The 21246-nt window shown below is 41.2% G+C and overlaps 1 protein-coding gene across 1 annotated transcript in view; it reads right to left on the bottom strand.

Annotated features, from left to right (window-relative positions):
• cntln (centlein, centrosomal protein) overlaps nt 1–21246 on the bottom strand; it is a gene marked incomplete at both ends in the record, with an annotated part of 73722 nt that overhangs the window by 20678 nt on the left and 31798 nt on the right. The window contains 8 exons of the mRNA XM_083909380.1: nt 1122–1219; nt 2558–2776; nt 6965–7230; nt 7579–7651; nt 8713–8794; nt 11515–12044; nt 13184–13281; nt 15755–15855. Of these exons, the coding sequence (XP_083765506.1) occupies nt 1122–1219; nt 2558–2776; nt 6965–7230; nt 7579–7651; nt 8713–8794; nt 11515–12044; nt 13184–13281; nt 15755–15855 (1467 nt within the window). The remainder of the gene's footprint in view (nt 1–1121; nt 1220–2557; nt 2777–6964; nt 7231–7578; nt 7652–8712; nt 8795–11514; nt 12045–13183; nt 13282–15754; nt 15856–21246) is intronic.

Genomic DNA, 21246 nt, shown 5'->3' with positions numbered 1-21246 from the left:
TGTACTTTGAAATTCATTTCTTTTTTTTTTCCCTCTTCTCTTCTTTAAGGCGAAGCAGCCCTGCTCCCTGTGTGTGTGCTGAGATGTATATTTCAGAGACGTCTAGACATGCCTTTCATTCTGAGAAGGGGTCCCTCCATGGAGGCAAATGGAGTGGTAGGCTAGAAGAGGTTGTGAGTTATGCGTGTGTGATGTGTGTGTGAGTGTGTGAGTGTGCGCGTGTGTGTAAGAGTGTGACAAGTGCCCAAGGAGAGGCTGAAGCTGTCGTGGAAACTGAGCTCAGGGATGTTCACTCTGTCTGACTGTGATCCACTAGTTTTGGTCACACACAAACACATACCCACTGTGATTGTACACATGCCCTGGATGCATTATTGAGAATGGCAAGCAGAGGACACAGCAAACAAGACAAAGAGAACAGGAGGGGAAAAAAAAAAAAGCCAAGTTGTTCTTTGTACCTTTCCTTCATTTGAAAAACGAGATCCTAATGCAGAATAATGATCTATATGCCTTGCGCTCCCCGTTCAATTCTTGACAGTTTCCTTGAGTACATTGTTTACAGCTATACATTCTGACTGTGTAATACAGCAAGTGCTACAGTAGGTGAACCGTGTAACTCATTAGGGCTTGTGGCCCACAGGCCAGAGCGATGCTGTGTGGGTTTTAGTGTCATGGGCCAAAATGGTCCCTCCTGCGGCACAGAAACAATCAATAGACTGCTTTGATCAGCGCTCCATATCAGCTACCCACATATGCAACACCACACTGCGTGACACACAAGACACCCACATGCACACGTATGCATGCACACTAATTCCTTTAGTTGTTTTTTTTTTTTTACACTCACTCATGAGCGCATGCATAATTTGACCAAATGATTCATACAGAGCAGAAGCATGCATAAATGGAGTGCAGCAGACAAGAGTGCTGCCACAGGGTGGAATCAAACACTACAGATGAGAGCTGAACAGAATGTGCAAACATGCAGACAAAGTGAGATGGAGACACAAAGACTGTGAGAGATGCGTGCCAAATAAGGTGTAGTAAGAGCTGTACGGCAGAGGAAGAGACCGCATAGAGAAAGGGAGTAACAGACATGACGAGGGAGGTGTGAAACTAACTTGTCCTGCAGCTGGCGGAGCGTGTCCTCTTTCTCCTGGAGTTGGCCTCGCAGGGCTTTGTTAGCTGCCACATGCCTTGTGACCTCTGCACTTGCACTCTGGGGGGGAGGGCACACGGCACGCGTGTTTGTTAATGCGTTGGAGTGGGAGCGATAGGGGGTGGGAAAGGTTTTTTTTTTACGACACCGCTGATGATGACAGGTCATGCACAGCATGCCTCCTAATTATAGCTACAGTGAGAGGGTGGAAGGTGCTAAAAGAGGTTAAGGGGAAAATATATATTTTTAAAGTGGATGAGATAAGGGAAGTAATTAGGAAATATAATCGTTGAACTATAGAACTTAATTTATTTCAAAGAGGCTGTATGAAGCATTTCAAATATTAAGATTCATACATTTCTGTACATTAATGTACAGAACATTTTATTTATACAGATGATTTTGCTGTATTTAAACAAGTGATGTGAGATTTTTTTTTACAGTACATCACCTTTTGCTTTGCTTCATGTGTAAAAGAGGCATGTGTCTCAGTGTGAAGGGTTGGCTTCTGATCATGAACCTGACGGATATTTGAAAGTGCATGTTCACTTTGGTTTAAAGGGGCCCACGTCCCTTATGGGATGTGCGCTGGTACACGCTTTTGACAATGCGTGCACCCCCACGGTGCATCCCTCACCTCTCCCTTTTGGTGTCACCTGACATGACTTCCGAGGCTGCGTGTAACGACAGCAGCAATCTGCTTAGTGACACTGACGAGCTGGCTGTGAAGAGGGTGATAACGCCGGTGGTACCGCTCGCACCTCACTCCCTGTGATGTAGGGCATGTCTCTGCTGATATTGCTCATTTCTCATCTCTCTGACAGGTGCTCAGTAATAAGATCGAATGATAAGAAAACCAAATTCATGTAGAGATCACATGCAATTTCAGGTGATGAAGTATAAATAAAAAGGCTCAGGAATACACTTTTTTTTTTTTACCCATCGTGATTTTAAAGTAAAACCTACGAAGCACTTCTCTCAGAGTTTCTAAACTCCCTAAGGAATGTGGGGCTTTCATACCAGAGAGAGATTAAAGTGACTGAATATTGATGTTTGAAAAATGCAAGGGGAATGGTTTTTCAGACTCAAAAACATAACATAATAACATAAATACATGTGTGATCAACATCTGTTTAGAAGAGCATAGTAAATGGCAGAAAATACAGTTTAAACTCTGTAAATAAAAAAAAGGCAGTCTCTCTTAATGTAATGAACCAGACAGAATTAACACTAATAATTAATTAATGCCAGTGCTATGTACTGTATGGTAGCTTCATAGTGCAAAAAAGAAAAATTAATGTATATATCTCATAAGGTGTGCTCTCTGTGTAGGACAATGCATTGAAATGTGTTACATTTGGAGCACTGTACTTAAAGAAAAGTCTTACAGCAACTAACCTTAAGTTTGGCTTGAAGTTGTTTGACCTCTGCCTCCAGGGCTTGGAGTGCAGAGTTAGGAGGGGAGGGCATGGTTCTGCACCGACAGGAGCACTCTGCGTTTACAGGTGCTGCTGGTGGTGCGGGATGCTGAGGGAAAGTGATCTGCCTCCACTGCTCCAGCTCCATCTGCAGAACCTTTTTCTGCTGCTCCACACCAGCCAGGTCAGAGGTCAGCTTCTGCAGATTGACCAAAAAAGAAGAATTGGCGAGCTAGGCTACTGCTGACGATGATAGCACGGCACAAAACAAAAAAGTTTTCTCTCCTGTTATTAAACCGAGGAAACATAGATTTGTTACAGGATGCTGACTGATGGGAGATATGATGCGGTACAGTGCATGACTTGACATCCACTTAAAGAAGTTGGAGTCAAACCAAAACACAGCGATCTGGTTACTGGTGTAAAAAGAAAAACAAATCCGACTTGCACAAGTCATTACACGAACAAGATAAACACAGAGAAATGGTGTGTGTTAACCATAGGAGAGCTATGGGTTCTGCTTTAATATCACATTAGAGGAAAAAAAAACTCCTTTTTATGCTAATTACGAAACATATGATGCTGTTGTTCTGTCAATAGGGTCTAATTTTCACAGTGATTGGCATACATAATAAAGCCATCCCACAGAAACAGGGAGCACTTTGGGACAGTGGGGATTTGAGCATTTGGTGAGTGGTTAGCTTTAGAGTGATGAATGGTAACGGCACCAGCCGATCATAGACGACGTACAGTGTATCAGTGATAGAACACATACGCATCTGAGGTGAACAACTTTGACCACACAAGTGTGGTTGAGTTAAAAAAAACAAAAAACCTTCCTTGTTTATGAAGAAAATGTGGAGCAGAAACAAATCTCTGCGTTTGGTTCAATACCACCACAATTAGCTGAGATGGTATCATATCAAACATGACGGATGCTTAATGGCACAAATAGGAGACATGATACATGAAGATGTATGCCACACACATGGGGTAAATACTGGAACACACACAGAACCGCACAAACACACACACACACACACACACACACACACACACACTAGTGTAACCGCAGATTCCCTGGGGTTTGCTCTCTACTCTGCATACATGGAGGTTATTGATATCTGGTTGCTGGCTGACACCTTTTAATAGAATCCCTCTTGTTTTAGGTTTCCTGTGTTCTGCTGAAGACGCACATGCTATATCCCCCAGGGAGGGGGTGAGAGGGAGAGGAGTAGGAGTGATAGAGGGAGAGAGAGAGAGAGAGAGAGAGGGAGGGAGGTGTAGAGAATGAAAAGTGAGGCGATGGCTGCAGTGGCAGTGGTGAACGAATTAAGAGTGGCATTGATGACACTTCCTGTAAGACAGGGTTTGATTTTGTAGGCCATTTTAAGCTCCAGTGAGAGATGACACTGACATGGACTGATACAGTGGTGGTCCATTAGGCTGGAAGACAAGACAGCTCTCTCTCACACACACACACACTCTCTCAGCTCTCTAACAATCTCTCTATTTTCCAGCAGAACAACAGCTTAGTCTTGTCTCACACATTAATGTAGTATCTTATAATAGTATAACTTTGTGGAAAAAAATTGGTCACAGTCAGACCCAGTGAGGCCCAGACAGGAACTAATAAAGTTAAATTGTGTTGTGTGAGTGTGGTTGCATGGACGGATTTTTACCACATGAGGTGGGATCATTAGTTGGGAGGATATCGCCCAAACTTTTGGAACTAATCAGCTGAAGGTCAAGGTCAACAAAAATATAGTTGAGGAAAATACTGGCTGTATATTTAATAACCTAGTTTATCTCAAGTTTACAGTATATTGATCAGAAAATGATATCCCATCTAGTGAAACAAGGAAGTCGCTAAGATGTCAAATAATGCATACAGCAGTTTAATAATGCATGTTCCAATGCATGTTTGCATCTTGTAGGACTACAGATAAGATCTGAAGCGTGTAAAAAAACACACACACACACCAGTTGCGTTGGTGTGTGTGTGTGTTTTTTTTTTTTTTTTACTTTTAACAAGCTCATCAAAACATCCCTCAGATCTTTTCATCTCATAAAGATGCTGAGATGCTCATTCATATTTTTATTACCACCCATTTAGAATGCTGTAATTCAATTTTTGCTGGATCAACTGAAATGTCTATAAGAAAACTTTAATGACATTTTATGTCCAAGCAATATGTCCCTGGCTAGACTTTTACCTTGGTTAACTAATTGTTCCCCCTTTATTCATTCATTTTTTACTTGGAATTATTTTCGAATGAATGTTGCCATGTATGACAAATACTGTTAATAAAATAATTGTGATTACAATGTAAATAGTCTGAAGCTTTAATCATGTGATAATCCCAGCCCTTAGATGTTAGAGGGAGGCAATACATTCCACACTTAAAGAGATTAAAAGACAATGTCACAGTGCACTGTGGAAATAAATGGGGAAATATTGATAATGAATGGGCAGATAATGGGCGACCAAATGGGCCAGTATTTAGAAGATATGCATGACTAGCGAATTTTGTGAAGAGCAAAATTTGGTAGGACTGGGTGGAGAAGCTTCACCTGACATCTGACCTGTTTAAGCCTAGTATGACACATTAATGTATGACACAGCCTATTAAATGCAGTAAGTAAGACATTTGTACACACATAATCCAAATTGTGAAAGAACACAAGGTGAAGAAAATAAAAAGTAACATTCGGGAACCAAGTATGACAAAGGGATGACCTGGTGCAATACTGAAATACCAATTGTGCTTCACATAGGCTTTAAAGTGGGATGTGCACCACCATCATGTGACCAAAAGTGAGGTGAACGTCTGCTCTGCTGCAGTAATCACATCAGCAGTTTGGACTCATTTTAAGATAAAGCAATAAAACAAAAAATAGCTGAGAGTAATTTTGTTTCTAAGAATAAAAATAAATAAATGTACTTAAAAATACAGAAACTGAGCGTTGTTGTGGGCTAACTATTTCTGCCTTTATGGGAATAAAATATTTGTTACACAGTTGGAGCATTATGTTTTTGAAATGACTATTTATGACTATGCGGGGAATACATCAGCAGGCAGTTGAGTTGTTTAAAAAAGGTAGATACGATATCTGAATCAGGGGATACCAAAGGCTGTGATATCAGCATCAGACATGAAAAAGTAGTACAGAGCCACACCGAGTAAAAAAAAAAAAGGAAGGGAATAAAGAAATAAGGCAAAAAATGAAGCAACAATTGGAGGACATAAGGGCCAGAGGATCAGGAGACACTGCAACACAAACAAGTTTCTGTGAAACTGCCATGCTATTTTTCACATGATGGCCCCTGTGGAGGCTGTCCTAAGCCAATAACAAGCAGGGAGTTTTAGTTAGAGAGTTGGGCAGGACTGACTGGAACAAGCCCAAAGTCCATCACCTCTTGCCCTTTCCAGAGAGGGCAACAAGACCTGGCTTTGGCCAGTCAGTTGGCTGCAACTTTCTCTGGAGGAGTGGCATTAATACTGCACAAGGAAAGAGGAAACAAACAGGAAGACAATAATTCCCTCTCTGTCCATTCATTCACACAACTGGCTGTGTTGTGTATGTGTACGTGTGCCTTGACTGCTGTGTCTGTGTCTAAGGTCTCATTGGGCCTCAACACTCAGAAACCTGGGTAGGAGCATGAGGGCCACTTCCTCGGCAGCAACACTACGAGGGCTGCACTCTGACCTGTGTGTACAAGTACTGTATTGGTATGTTTTCACACAGTAAATATACAGACACATGCACCTAATCAGGTGTCCAGTGCTCCTTCCCTGGCTGCTGCCATGTCTGAAACCCACAGAAGAAGTCTCCTGCCTGTCAGATTAACGACTGTGCCTGTCTCGGTGTCGGGTTGTGTATGTTTATATGTCTATGTGTGTGTGTGTATACATTTGTTGGTGTGCACGAAGAGGCCCTGACAGGAAAGATACTGTTTAGGGGCAAAGTGCTTGGTGTTTTATTTATAATCTATACCAAGTCTAAGAGTTTCCTACCTGGAGGCAGGTGCTAAATAACTCAGTGGGTGTATGGCACTGGACTCAGTCACATTGTAGTTGAAGGTGCACACAAGAGCAAGTATTTGATGAAATGAAACTGCTAGTGACACAGAATGTTGTGAAGAACAGACTTACTAAAACATTCAACAGGATGAGACAATAGTCGAAGAGAAAACGAGAGGTTCTCCTCTCTTCTGCTCCACAGTGCAGACCTGTACGGGCAGAAGTCGTCCTGACAGCCACACTTATTAGGCACAATAAAATAAAGCCGCTGCACTTTGAGCTCTGAGCAAATACAAAAGAACAACTAAGATAAAGACAAACAAGAAAACTTCTGCTCAGTTTATAACTGTCTTTCACGTTACCTGAGTGAGCTGTTTGCTGCTACTGAGTTTCTCAGTGAGGGAGCCGAGCTGTGCTGTGATCTTCTCGTTGGCCCTTCGCAGCTCTTTGGCTGAAAGCACAGCGTCTTTCCTGGCACTTTGCAGTATTTCAACGTGACGCTGTAGGGACTCGACACGCTGCTGCAGCGAGGCGGAGGAGCAACGCTGGGTCTTCATCAGCATCCTCTTCCTCCACCTCCTTTTCTCTCCTTTCGCCCCTCGCTCCCAGGGCTCATGCTGTTTATCGTCTAACAGGAGGAAGAACATGCAGGCACCTCTGAGTAGTGGCAAGAGCACAGGAGAGCTCCTTGTTTAGAAGCTACTGCTGGGATTTAACAGGCATATGTGAAAGTGTCTTTGTGTATGCACAAGTGAAAGCTGAGATATATTTAACAACAGTGAATGATTAACATTTTCCATTTATACTCAAATATTGAGTGTTGACTTCTTGTAGGAAAAAAAAGAGCTCGTCAACTTTGGAAATACTTGTTTTTGATTGACAACATGTACATTCATTTTCCCTGCTTCAATTAATAGTCGATAACACCTTATTTTTTGTAGTTTTGCACTGAACAAAAAGGAAAAATGTGTGTTACCTTGAGCCAGAACACGGAGTTGTTTTCTGAGAGATTCTGCATGTGGTGCTTTTGTATTTGTGATCAGTGAGTACTAAAAAAAAAGAAAAGAAAAAACATCAGACAGTTATGAAAGGTGACTGTAACACAACCAGTTTACATGTGCTTCCTGAGACATGGCTCGTAATGACACTGTGATCACAGTGTGTGCACAGTTTAACACGACAAATCACCATCTGCTTTAATAATTCACCCGCGCTCAACTGACGTTAACTTGAACGCTGCTCAGCAATACGTATTACTTCTGACAGATGGTTGCGAACGGCGCCTTTATTCAATCACTGTCAAACTGTACGGTATGATTCAATTGTACACAATGACGAGCGTGAGTGTTAAGTCATTTGCACACATAAGTGCCTACATGTGACAACTTCAAACTCCACAGTTGTTTGTAGTAACATCAAAGAACGAAGCCTCCCCCTCCTTCACTGCCTGTTTCCTTTGTACAGGGGTCAGGTAGGATTTGATCAGTGCTTGGTTTGATCACCCTGCACAGAAGGAAAAAGGGAAGAAAACCATGTTGCTTGTGACATAGCACACCGTAAGGGCCAGGGGGTGTTATGACAGTGGTCCCCGTGGAGCTGATGGGCACATTTAGCAGATCTGGAATAGGGAAATGTGAAACTTGGATAGCTCCCGAGCTACATGTGTACACTCTCTCATCCTCTGCAGCTTCTACCTTGCTCACTTCCTTTAGAATGGGGGAAAAACGTTTTTTTTTCTCATCTCATGTCTTCACAGACATATCTCTTTGGGGGTTGGAGCTGCCATGTCTTGATGTGATGTAGAAAGATATAATATACAGGAATATTAAGTGTAGATTGCTGTATTAGGAAGAACAAAAACCTTTGCATGGATTTAGTGGTCAATGTTAGTGGAGCGGTATTATTATTCCTACCCATTTTTTTGTCATATTACTTTGTTAAAGTTTCTCAACAGATGCTTGTTTTAAAATATGGTACACTATATTCCAAATAAAGACTATTACATTATAAATTGTTGGTATCAAGGACATATCCAGGATTTAGATGATCACACTATGCAGATACAGTTCATGATTATATAACAGATATTAAAGGATGACGGCAAACCGACCTTTCTGTTAGCATGCTGTCTGTGAGGTGCCTTCCTTGAGGGCACACTGTTGAGACTGTCTGAATACTCCTCACCACTGTCACTGTACAGAAAGGTGAGAATGGTTATTACCGGCCAGAAGTTGAGCCGTTGAAGTTGAACACTCGTTCTAAAAAGTACCACCCTTGAACAAAAAAAAAAATTATAATAATAACAATTTACAATTTATGGTTGATTCAGTTGACATCAAGCAAAAATATGTGCATTTTGCCCCCTATCCGTCCAACAGAAAATCAATGTTCCATCCAATTTCTGAGCTGGAAGTGTAAATGTGGGTGTAAATTAAGTGAAAAGCTGCAGTGTGGGGTGCTGATGGTGAATGCATCAACATGTATGAGAGTGGCTGTGGCCTTCATTAGCCCTCTGTGTGTGACAGACGTGTGTGCGCGAGAGGCACGGCTGAGCGGAGCCAAGCAAAGTTGCATCTGATGGACACACGGTAAGAGGTTCCTAAGACACACACACACACACAGGTTTATTGACAGTGACCTTTGATGTGAAGGTGGAAGCCAGTGACATTTACACTGGCGGGTTTATTAAGGTGGGGCCTGGGAGAAGCAGCAGAGGTAAAGACCACAGAGAGGGGATCTAACGGGAACCTGACAAGACTGGGGGCTAGTTAGGGTTAAACCTAGTTTAGAGGGGGCACAAGGACTCGCTGAGGATCACTAATCGCCACCACTAAGACCCGGGTTACATACAGTATATTTATAAAAAAATTCCTTCCTTTTTTTAAATCATGATCAATATTTCATTTCAATATGTACCATATGGAGATTAAAACGACATTCAACATGAAGCCAATCAGTCATAAAAAATTACTATAAACTATATCCACCAACTATTAAAGCTGACTCCTGCATGCTCTTAGATAAATAACATAATTAGGATTGCTCTGCCTGCATTTAGCGTGATACATCTGGGGATTTTTGTGCAGTGCATTTTTGTATATAGACACATTTGTGTACACAGGCTAGAAGAACTGAAGGAATAAACTGATATGAAAATGACTGGAGACACAAATGAATGCAGATGCTTGGTTATTGGTGGGGAAATTAAAAATAAATGGACAGAAGGCGGCGAGGAATGAACCACAGACAGGGATAATGCACAACCCACAGAGCAACGGCTAAACCCAACATAAACATTTGGAACGGTGGTCTACGATCTGTCCGCATAACGCTGCATTGAAAGCGTTCTAGAAATGTCACCCGTATGTAATGTAGTGACATCTAGCGCAACAAAAACATATTATTTATACCAATAAACCTACATTTTCATACTGTTGTATTGCTCCTGACCAACAAGCATGGCTACTGTAAACTCAAAAGTGCAAGATAAGGGTAGCGGGAAAAAGAAGTGGAAAAAACACGGCTTGGCAGTAGCCTTAACGAGTCGGACATCTTTATTTGACACCATTAGGGCCAAAGCTCCTTAGGCAGAAACACAATTTCCGGTAGCGCCTACCAGGCATACTGCTGAAGAAGACCCCTGTGAGATAAAAGACACAGAAGGCTTTAGAGTAACAAATCAGTTGACAGGTGCCTTAAATAAGACAACATCTCAGTTTAGACCCTTTCTTTACAAATCCGCTTAGATCCTCCTCGCAGGTAAAGCGTATATTAGACTGCTGCTTATTAGCTACATGGAGCGGCATTAGGAAAGCAGGGCATAGCTGCGCCCGGTCCCTGTTAAACAGCCTCACGTGGATAAAGCATGGGATTAGAGTGCGATGAATTAGTTGGGGAAGAGATGGCAAGTTAGGTAGGACAGAGCAAAAGAGAGCGGATAGAGAGAGCCATATAGGGAGAGAGAGTGAAGGGAAATAAATATCAGCAGTAGCTGAGTGTTTGAAATGAAATCATTCCGACCATCACTCAATAAATGTTGGCTCAGTGGCTTTTTTGCATAAAACATACATGAAATAATTACTGTCGATGGTTCTTAATTTAGAGGGTGTTAAACAGCTTGTAGACATCTGGTACTGAGCCGAGTAGGGTCATTCAAAATGAATCTAACTAAATTAAAGCACGGAGATGAGAGAGGAGGGCGGGTAAGGAGTGTGTGTGTGCACGCGCGTGTGTGTGCTGGGATGGCTGGAAGAAAAAAGTGAAGCGCACACACACTTGACATGACACAAGATAACCAACAAAATGAGACATGGAGGCATTGGCTTCGTGCGTGTGTGGCTGTGGGTAGAGGAAGTAGGTGGGGGGGGGGGGGGGCTGGTACTTGCAGGGGGATCCTTAGTGCTGTCAAGGGGGGGTTAGTGAAAGCACAGGTCCAGTAAATTAAATCAAACTGCCAAACTGTCAATTTCAAGATAGCAAGACTAGTGCATGAAAATGGCATCACTGGAAGGTATCAAGGCTTTGGCGGTCTCCTTATCCCTGGGCTTTTCTGGCACTGGTTCAACTTTGTGTGGAGAGGTGGCTAATTTTGCATGCAAATTTCAGTCAATAAGCTCCAAGCAAGGCATCCCAGGATATTTCAAAGGATCTGACAGTAGTTCCCCCACCCCTCCTCTCTCCTTCTCTCTATCATTCTTGCTCTCATTCTTCTTTTGGCTCCTGAATACCAACTAGACAGACTATGAAATTCAATCACCCATTTGCTTATGCTTTGCATATGCACGTTGTCCCCTCGATGCAGCGTGGCCCCCCCACAATTGAGTTGAGCCATCCACTCCACTCCCACCTAAAAATAATGAGGTGGGAGGCACAAGGAAGAAGTGCTTCCATGTGTGTGTATGTGTATCATTACCTGTCTATACTCATGTCCTCCCACTCGTCCTTCGTGGGACTGGAGGTCCGGCCTTGCCAGGTGATGGCTTGATCGGGGTTGACTGCTCGGTGGCTGCTCTGGCGTAGTGGACCTCTGAGCCTTGTTGTTTTGAATTTAACCTTGCTGCTAATGTTACTTGCAATCCCACCTGCCCGCGCCGGTCCTGCTACACGGTTCCTATAGAAGTCCCGGGCTGCTCTGAGAATCCCCACCTCTTGTCTCAGCTTCAGCAACTGCTGATGAAGTTTGGTAGCCTCTTTCTGAAAAGCAGCCAGCTGAGCTTCAAGAGCCATGATCTCATTGCAATGTTGCTCCCTTTGGACCAGGGCCTGTGCCTGGGCTGCCTCTCCACGTACGGCTTCCTGGGTTCGCAGGGAATCCAATGAGGCTTGGAGTCTGCGGCATTTGAGGGCCAAGTCTTTGTTGTCCTGCAGTAACTGTTCTCTCTCCTCCCTCAGCCTCTCCGTCTCCTTGTTTAGAGACATAATCCCCCACTCCAGCTGCTGAATCTGAAAGAACCAGAGACATGGGACTTCAGGTTTTTCTTCCTTTGCACCTTTCATTTGTACAAAAAATACACATAACTTACTCACTTAACTTAAAACAATATCCTCGCCGCAATTTACCATGTTGCAAAAGCATTAGTGACATCTAATGGTGAGACAGTAGTGTATAACGAATGGAGGACTCCTACACTGGCTAGTTTGTCCATTCTGGCTGCTGTAGAAACATGGCAGTCTTTTATATGTAATTTAAGCCCTTGCCTAAAGTACAAAATGCTTATGGCATATACACTTAAATATAATAATGGGTAATATATTCTAATATACTAAATTAAAATTCATGCCAATAGACCCTCATAAAAACAACAGTGGATCTTTAGAAATGTAATAAGAAAGGCATAAATTGACCTGGCCATAGGTAGCATGAACACAGTGGCTTCCCTCTTTACTGACTATGGTTGGACGGGTGAAGGAGTCAGCCAACACTCATCACTGCACCACAGCCTGGCAAGATTAGGGTCATCTGAGTGACACCTCTTTACCCTGATCACCCCTAACTAGACAGCAACCAAGAGCACTTAGCCTATTTGTTAGATCTTTGGTGGAGACTACTAAAGAGAACAGTTGATGCCTGCTGGGTTTGTGCCTCCAGGCAGTTTTTCCCCTTTTATTTGGTTCTCAGTCTGCCTGCTGGTAAAGCCTGGTACCTTTCAAACCAAATTAGATGGGGTTTCTCTACTCTTGATGATTCACTGGGGGGGGGGGGGGGATTTTAAGTCATATAAGCAGGGGTTTTAAAAACACGCGTGCACAAACACGGGTAAACTACTAAACCAAAGTAACCAAAAAAAAAAGTGAATTCTCAGATAACTTAGTACTAGTTCCTCTCGTCCACCACCACAGTTATGAGTGGTAGTTATTCCCAGAACTGCTTTTAACTGTAAGAAAAGAAAATAGTGACTAAGTTGACACTTGACTTGGAAATTAATGCATGACGGATCCCTCTGAGAGTGCGAACACTTTGAAATTGTGCGTGATAGAGCAAAACTAAATCCTCTGAGAGGCATTGTGCCGTCGTTACGGCTCTGTCGAGTTTCTTTTATTGGCAATGACAAAGAACACTTAGTGATGGCATAGTGCTGTACCTTTTTAAATGACTGTTCCATTTGCTCTGAAGAAACAGACGGCTTTTTCGGAGTGCTGCTCTTGACCTGGTGTTCCTCTGCCATATTGTGAAGCAATTCTGCAAAGTGGAACAAAGCTCATTATTGTGACACGATTTGTCAAACTCGAGTTGCTCGATCAATAGAATGATAATAAAGATAGTACATTAAATCAATTAGCATTAGAAATGTGTAATTTCCATCCAAAGGTGCAGTTTCTTTTTCTTCTTTTATGAGTCGACTCAGAAAGAACACCGAACCACTAATGGTGACAGGTGTTGAAAGCTAAAAAACCCACCTGCTGTTTATAAAAAAAAAAAACTCATCAAATAATTTTCTTCCACCTGATTAACAGAAAGGCTTTTTGTTTAGTATCCAAAAAGGAAACACGTGTGCACACACACATCTGTACATGCAATGTGCAACCTCCCTCTAGAGATCTTAAACAAATGAAGTGAAGTGCTTGAATCCCTTATGAACACAAAGCCCCAGGCTGCACTGCTTTGTAGTCCACTATGTTTACTCAGTGGACTACTCATCTCAGCACACTAGATATGCTGCTTTATTGTGAGAACTTCCAATCGTGGCCTATGCAAACATGTGATTTAGGTTTTATGATAACAAAATACATGCAGGAGTCAAAGTGGTTTGGTGATTTGATACACATATAAAAGTATTCAAGTGTGCAAACACAATCCAATAGGTGTCATTGTTGCTGTTTGACACAGAGGGGATAAACCATAGCATAGAAGTTTGAATATATTTCCTGCTCACCTAGATGCAAAGGGCAACACAAAATAATATAAAACTTTCTGCCTTTCATTTGCTCCTGTTAAACATTCATGCCGGTACAACCAAAATAATTTGTACAATGAGGCTGGAAACATAAAATATTCAGGACCTTCCTTGACTTTTCAGGTCAGTTGATCTTTTGGAGAGCGAGTTGGAAAAAAGGGGCCTTAGAAGGAGAGAGTAAAAAGATAGAGGGGTTATGTTGTGAGAAGCTGCACCTTCTTTGCTTTTCATTTGACGCCTTTGCCCAGGGAATTTTGTTACTGTGAATTAGGCTGTTCTTTTGTCTTTCCAGCATGTCACAGTCAATCAAACAGAGCACCAAATAGGACATGAGGGCTGCCGTGTTCGCTGGGTACATAACCAGGTTGGAAGACAATTATCAAGCTCTGGCGCCGGTGGCTTGGGAGTTGGCACCTCAGCACTATCTTGATAAGAAGACACGGTGGCTCCCTAGTCACCCACCGTTGGAGGAGGTCCTGGCACTGCAGAATATATTACTGTCCCTCCCACGTCTCCTCATGGGCTGCAGCACAAAGGCCCCGGTCCTTTCATCTGCTGCCATTCGTTAGTGTGATTCCAGTGTGAGCAATCAACCCACTGTCTCTTTGATCGGGTCACAGAGGTTTTCAGAAGTTAACGTTGTGGCCATGAACAGTTTTTGTTTATATTGTTGAGGATAATGCGTTGACTTTCTACGACAGCCCGACTTATTATATTGTCAAAAATACATAATTAAAACTTTTTAAAATCACAATTGATACAATTTACCAATAGATATACCAAATATCCAACTGCGTATACATACAGTATGTGCCTATTTGGCGAGTAGTGAAAAAGGGTCAGTTATTATATGAAGCTGTGCCATTATGATATTGAATGAATGAAATTAATTATCATCCCACATACACAGTATTAGAACAAAAACACCACATACTGGAAAGATCACTGTTAAAACTGATTGAGTGCAGTTGTCAGATATCACCATGGTATCAAGAATGTAAAACCAGGCATTCACTTCTGTAAATCTAAACATATAAAGTGTTAGCCTTTCAACAAAAATGAATTTTTACTGGATTGATGCTGCAAAGCAGATACTCAGGCCTTTGTGAAACATGTCTATTTCAAGATAATTTGTTTGACAAGATTTTAAAACTAAGAAAGTCGTTTCCGAGGAGCTTATTTCCTTGTATTACTGACTTGATTGTCAATAGCAAAGGATCCACTCTTTTAATTAGTGCCACCCTTTAAATCACACGCTTGCAACGCCGACTGACACCATCATTGGTGGTGAAGAAAATTAAAGTGATCAAGGACAGATTTGTTATTGAACAACTTAATTAAGGCCACCGATCGCAGTGGTCAGTGTCTGACAAAAGGATGCAGTTTCGATTTAAAGCAATGCGCCTTTTAACTTTGGGAATGATACATTCAGACAAGATGAACATCACTTGATCTCTCAATCAATTTGCAAGGAGTTGATCAAGTCTTAATTGAGTTGTCCTATCCCACTGGGAGTTGTCTTGTTAATTCTGCTCACTAACACACATGTCCACGTAAGGAAGGTGCCGTTATGGTAAACCAGAATGCTTTATCACTTTTACACTTTGTTCTAGGGGCTTTTTTCGTTTTTATTCATCCCTGAGGCAACATATATGGGTGACAACAAACAGAAGGCAAAATGTGTATGTAAAATAAAATGTAGGCTGAAAGAAGCGGTTATTTCCATTGGAATAGAAAGTGGGGGGAAACGAAGCTCACCTTGGTGTTTATCAGCAAGACACAGGTGGAGTTCCTTCACTGTAGCCCGGTCCATTGCTGCCTGGACTCGCAACATGTCCAGCTGCTCTTCTACGGCAGCTCTACAGTCACACAAATAATAAAAAAAACAGTTAAATCTGAAGTGAATAATTAAAAACTGTGTAAGCATCTTTTGAAATCTCCACAAATATCAGTCTGGTATCCACTAAAGCTGAAACAATTACTCGATTAATCGATTATTAATCGATTACTAAATTAATTGTCAACTACATTGATAATCGATTAATTGTTTTGAAGATTTCTAACTGTTTCAGCTTCTTAAATGTGAATATTTTCTTAATTTCTTTGCTCCACATAACAAAGAAATCTTAAAAATCATTTTGGTTTGTGGACAAAACATCATCAATTCCAGGTTTGACAAACATTTTTTAAAGTTTTCTGACATTTTACGGACCAAACGATTACTCAATGAATTAGTGAAAATAATCGACAGATTAATCGATTTTGAAAATAATCATTAGTGGCAGCTCTAGTATCCACCGTTTGTTTATTTTGGACATCCAAAGAAAAAAGAAACCGAATAAAGTAACATCAAATAATAACAGAAAATCTGTTATTGTAGAAACCTGTTGTTTGTTTTTTTACATTCTAGTGAATTCTCGCTTCCTGACAGAAAAGACGACATAGTGAGAAAATCAACTAATTATTAATATGGTTTTGATGCATCTGAAAATCAAAGTGACAAGCAACATGAAAGGCCAAGGTAGGAAAGTATAGTGTGCAACGGTGTGTGCATCATAACAGACAAAAAGACTGGAAAGGGTGCCCAATTACCTCAATGCAATTAGCTTGATTTCTGCTAAAGGCTAATTACGTGGAGCCATGCTTGAGACTTTGCACTTTCAAGTTATTATTAGGACCCCAACTGAAGTCTACTGAGGATACACACAAGCCCAGGGAGACAACAACACCTGAAACACACACCTCATCTCCCTCCCCTCTGCTCCGCAGACTCGGAGAGAAACACTAGAAACAAGTTGCTGCTACTGTAGTGGCATTCTTCCCTCAGCTAACCTCATTACAACACTAGGTCTTCATTCTGACTGACTTCTCAAAGACCCTGTAAAGCAAAAGCATAGTTCCACCTCCACGCACATTATGTGAGGAAATAATGGCTGAGAGCATATGAAGTGGAGCAAAGAATTAAACTGTAAAATCTGAAAACAGTTATTCTTTGATCTTCTGTTGTGGATTTCTTTGGCGTGTCTAAAAATATGGCTCAGGAGCCATCATGAGATTGGAACTGTAGTTAAACCAGCTCCAATGGTAGAAATGTCACTTCTCCTAAAAATCTTTTTGTTATGTTTCTGTAACGGTTAATAATACACCAGTATGTATTTTTTAATGCAAACATATAATTATTATTGTTATCCATCAATTCTCAAATTTACTGTTTTACAAAAAAAAAAGAAACTGAACAATTAACACAATATTATTTCTTGATTTGGATGTCAAATTATAGTTATTTACTTGCATTCCTGAACAGAAAAATGTGTTTAAGTGGTTGAATATTATGCTCAATAACTTAAGCTTCCCACAAATGTGACTAGAACAGAATGAGTGTGTGCAGCGTCTCATGATTTCAAACTTAAATCTTTGATCATTTAAATGTGGTAAGGTGGTTCGTAACATGTTTTTCTGTGGGGAGACAAAGTAAGAGGAGATATTTGTATTACTTTGCAGTAAAGAGAAGATGTGGTGAGTGAGTACAACATGCATGCTACACTCTGAACCATATGAAAGGTTTTTTACCATACATTCGCCATAGCACAGGGAAGGAAAGCAATTAGCTGTTTGAGCCCACACAGTCCAGCAGAGGCCTGGTCTAATGGCTGACCGCAGCTTAAATAAGTACACAAATGAATCTCCCTAAGGGTGGCTGAGGAAGCAGATGGATACGTGTCGCTCCTGTATGGATTTCCCTCCATAAATGAACTCAAGTCGATGAAGCAGCGGCAGTGCCTTAGGTGTGGAGGATGTTAATGGGACAAACAAACTGAAATATGCAATATGTGGTAGGAGTCCGTTCCTTCTCATGTTTCTCTTTTATGCCTTTTTGGATGCTGATATCGACGCTAATCCAAAGTTCACATGTAAAACATTTGTTATGGTGAAGGATAAGCATATTTTCTTGGACGAAGACGGGATTGGGTTGCAGAGGAAGTTCTGTGGCCCGAGGGCCTCCAGTTTCACATTATTCACAACATTCAGCTACATCCTGGTACGGTAACATGGTTGTTGAAACGGGGGCTTGTTTTTGTCACTGACTAAATATTAACAGGTCTAGATGAAGGAATGTTTCAAGAGCAATAATCCAAATACTAATAACAATGACAATTGTGGAGTTAGTTTGTTATATGTCAATACTCTAAGTTAATATGATCACCAATTTAACATTCTCATTTAAACGATCCATTAAATAGAAAAATATATATCTTTCCGCAGTCAGTGCTGCCTTCGCACTTTTCCTTGGGTGACAAATTAAAACATATTTCATGTAAACAGTTTCATTCTTCACTGCACAAAACGGTTGCCTTGGATGTTTTATGTTCATGCGTTCATATCTTTCCTTACAGTCTCACCTCCTCGCACATTGCTTCCTCATGCGAGTACATCATTTGATAAACAGATGCTTACTATTTGTCAGCCCACTGGGGTCCTGATGATGGGAAAAGAGCAGTCTTGAGTATCCGAAAGGATGTTGAGGCAACACTGTAAGGCTGTGGTTGCGCAGAGCTAAATCCCTACCACAAGGAGTTGCCTTTTTGATCTGCATCAGACTATAGCCACCTCCAAATGAAACAAATTCCTCTCTCTTTCCTTGCATTAGACTATAAGTCCAGTAACCTGCAGTTTATATGAGATGAAAACATTTTCTGTCAGCACAGTGGGAGAAGTGTTCTCTACAGCTTTATCTCCTATAGCGTGTTCCAAATCTTTCCTTTTTTTTTTTTATCTGAATGACAAATTAAAATGGAAATAGCCGGACCATTTTCAATTCCCGCTCAACTTACTGCTTTACCTAAGGCAGAATAACAGTCTTAGAGAAAACCCCAAGTAAAGGCAATAGAGAGGTGTTACGTTTGGTAATGATGTGGTGCGCAATTGTAAGTCTATGTCCCCTGCTGTGTTTTTGGCCCTTGTTTTTAAAAACATTTGCACATTTGAACTTCAGCCGTGAGCTATCCACTCCATGTCATTTGATCTTATTTCAACCTGTGCTGCACCAACCACAGCTTAAAGCACTAACTGCCAGCCTTCATCCACAAGGGTGAACAACATAACATCATCCACAGCCATTGTGCTTTCAAATGCCAACATCCTCTTAGTTTGGTCCTCGGCACATACAAATACACAGGAAGAACAGGGAATAGGGCGAGAAAGCAAAAACACCTCTGGCATTTTTTATCACAGGGGAAGGAATCTTGTTTTTTTTTTTTTTGGTGTGTGTTTGCGGGTATGCAACTGAAGGGAGGGGGTGTTCCCTTATGACTCCAGTCAAGCTAGAGGGCTGTACATTCATGGAGGGAGTTTGGGTGGGTAAGCCACTGCTGTCAGCAGAAACGGTGACTGGTGGCGTATACACGACTCTGTGCTGTATTTTAGCTGTGTGCACTGTAGTGCCGGCAGCAACAGGGAGTCTTTTAAATGTAAGGTTCACAAGGCACTGATACGCGAGGTAAATGGTCACTCATGTAATAAAACCACTGGTCGAGGCAATCTGCAGTGTCCATAATGTTCTCCGTTTAATACGCTTGTCGATGCTGCTATAGATACTGTGTATTTATTAAACATGAGGGGAAAAGTCATTTAATACTTCCGTCATCAATGACTACTTCAATATAAGAGAGAGGTGGCATTGTACACTCTCTTTTCTACAAACATCATTTGTGATGTGTTCCCTCCTTTGAAATAACTAACTATGTTGAAATAAGTAATTTAATTATGCATTCTTTGTATTCTCATTATTTGATCTTGTTATGAGACCAACTACGACTTGATGGTGCACTTGCATCGAAATTACTAAGTGTTAAGCTATGTTTTGTACACAATAATTAATTTGCCAAATAATTAATGAAGGAAAGTCCTTACATGTCTGATTTAAATACATGCATAAAACATCTTCTCTGTGTGTGTGTGTGTTATTTTTTTTTTTTTTTGAGCAAATGTGTCCCTCCTCCAAATAAGCCCTGGTCCGGGGGGGGCAAAAGAGTCTAATTAATTCTAATACCTTTTAGCAAATCAAGATGAAACTTAAAAAGGAGCGACGAATGCAAGAAACATCAGGGTAAACTTTATTAAACTGAATTAATGTCAACGTCGCTTACTGGGGAGGTTCACTTTCATAATGGTCACCCTCTGCAGAAACAGCTGCTGCGGAGCAAATGATCTCAAAGGCTTTTTCCACAGTAATCGCTGGATAATTCATGCTTTGATGTTGTCTGAGTGTAGCGTCTTAAATCTGAGGATGCTCTGCATGTGTTTATTTTGTTTATTAGGCCTAAATAAACCCTGCCTCTTTTTCACCAACAGACCTTTAACAACAATTAACAAGTCGGGACATGGAGGGCTGAAGACAGATGCATAATGTGGGAGGTAAAGATCTCACCGTGGATTTTCCTGCCCACCATGCACATCGTTGTTGACCAGGAAATCTCAATCAAAATCATTCTTGATGTCAACCAGTTTTTATAATTTCTCTGTCCCATGACCTAACTGGCATGCACCTGAGATCTGTTCTTAAACAGTTTGTGAGTCTCTATTGCTTAAAGGGGTTGACAGTTGTAATAAAGGATTTCGGTGAATGAATGATGAAATTATAAATATTGCAGCCCCATATTATTACAAACACTCCCAAAATGCATTGCCCAGTATCAATACATAAAATCTAATGTACGTTTTACACTATACATACAGTAGAAAACAAATGCACTGGGGAGTGATCAACCTTCTTTCACAGAGCTGACCATTGCAGTCTGATGTGCTTAATGTTCTTTGCATGTTTAACTGTTTCATTAAATCCGTAAGTTACATTTCTGCCATGCTACATTTGACTAACTTGCTCAGTTAGCAGTCAGCTTAGTAGTGAAGTGGCGGAACGTGCAAGCTCACAGGAGCACTTCAACACATAAAACATGTTTGTCCACCTGAGTATTAGTTCATGCTGTTGATATAATGATGTAATTTACAAGTAAAAGTTCACAAAGAATAAACAATCCATTGTATGCCGAGTCCTTATAGGTCATGAAATTGAGCCACGGGGAGCCAGTAAATCATATAAAAGAGCAGAGAAACCAACCTCTTTCACCTTCCTTCACAACACCTTATTTAGTACAGAGATCATGGGGGGTACTGGGCTTGATAACCTTCTCTCTGAACAGAACACTGTGGGGACCCACTGAGCTGGAGTTAACCCGGCAATATTCATTTTG

The sequence above is a fragment of the Microchirus variegatus genome (genome assembly GCF_963457635.1).
Source record: "Microchirus variegatus genome assembly, chromosome: 23".
Classification (NCBI taxonomy): domain Eukaryota; kingdom Metazoa; phylum Chordata; class Actinopteri; order Pleuronectiformes; family Soleidae; genus Microchirus; species Microchirus variegatus.
This window is presented reverse-complemented; position numbering and strand designations above follow the sequence as displayed.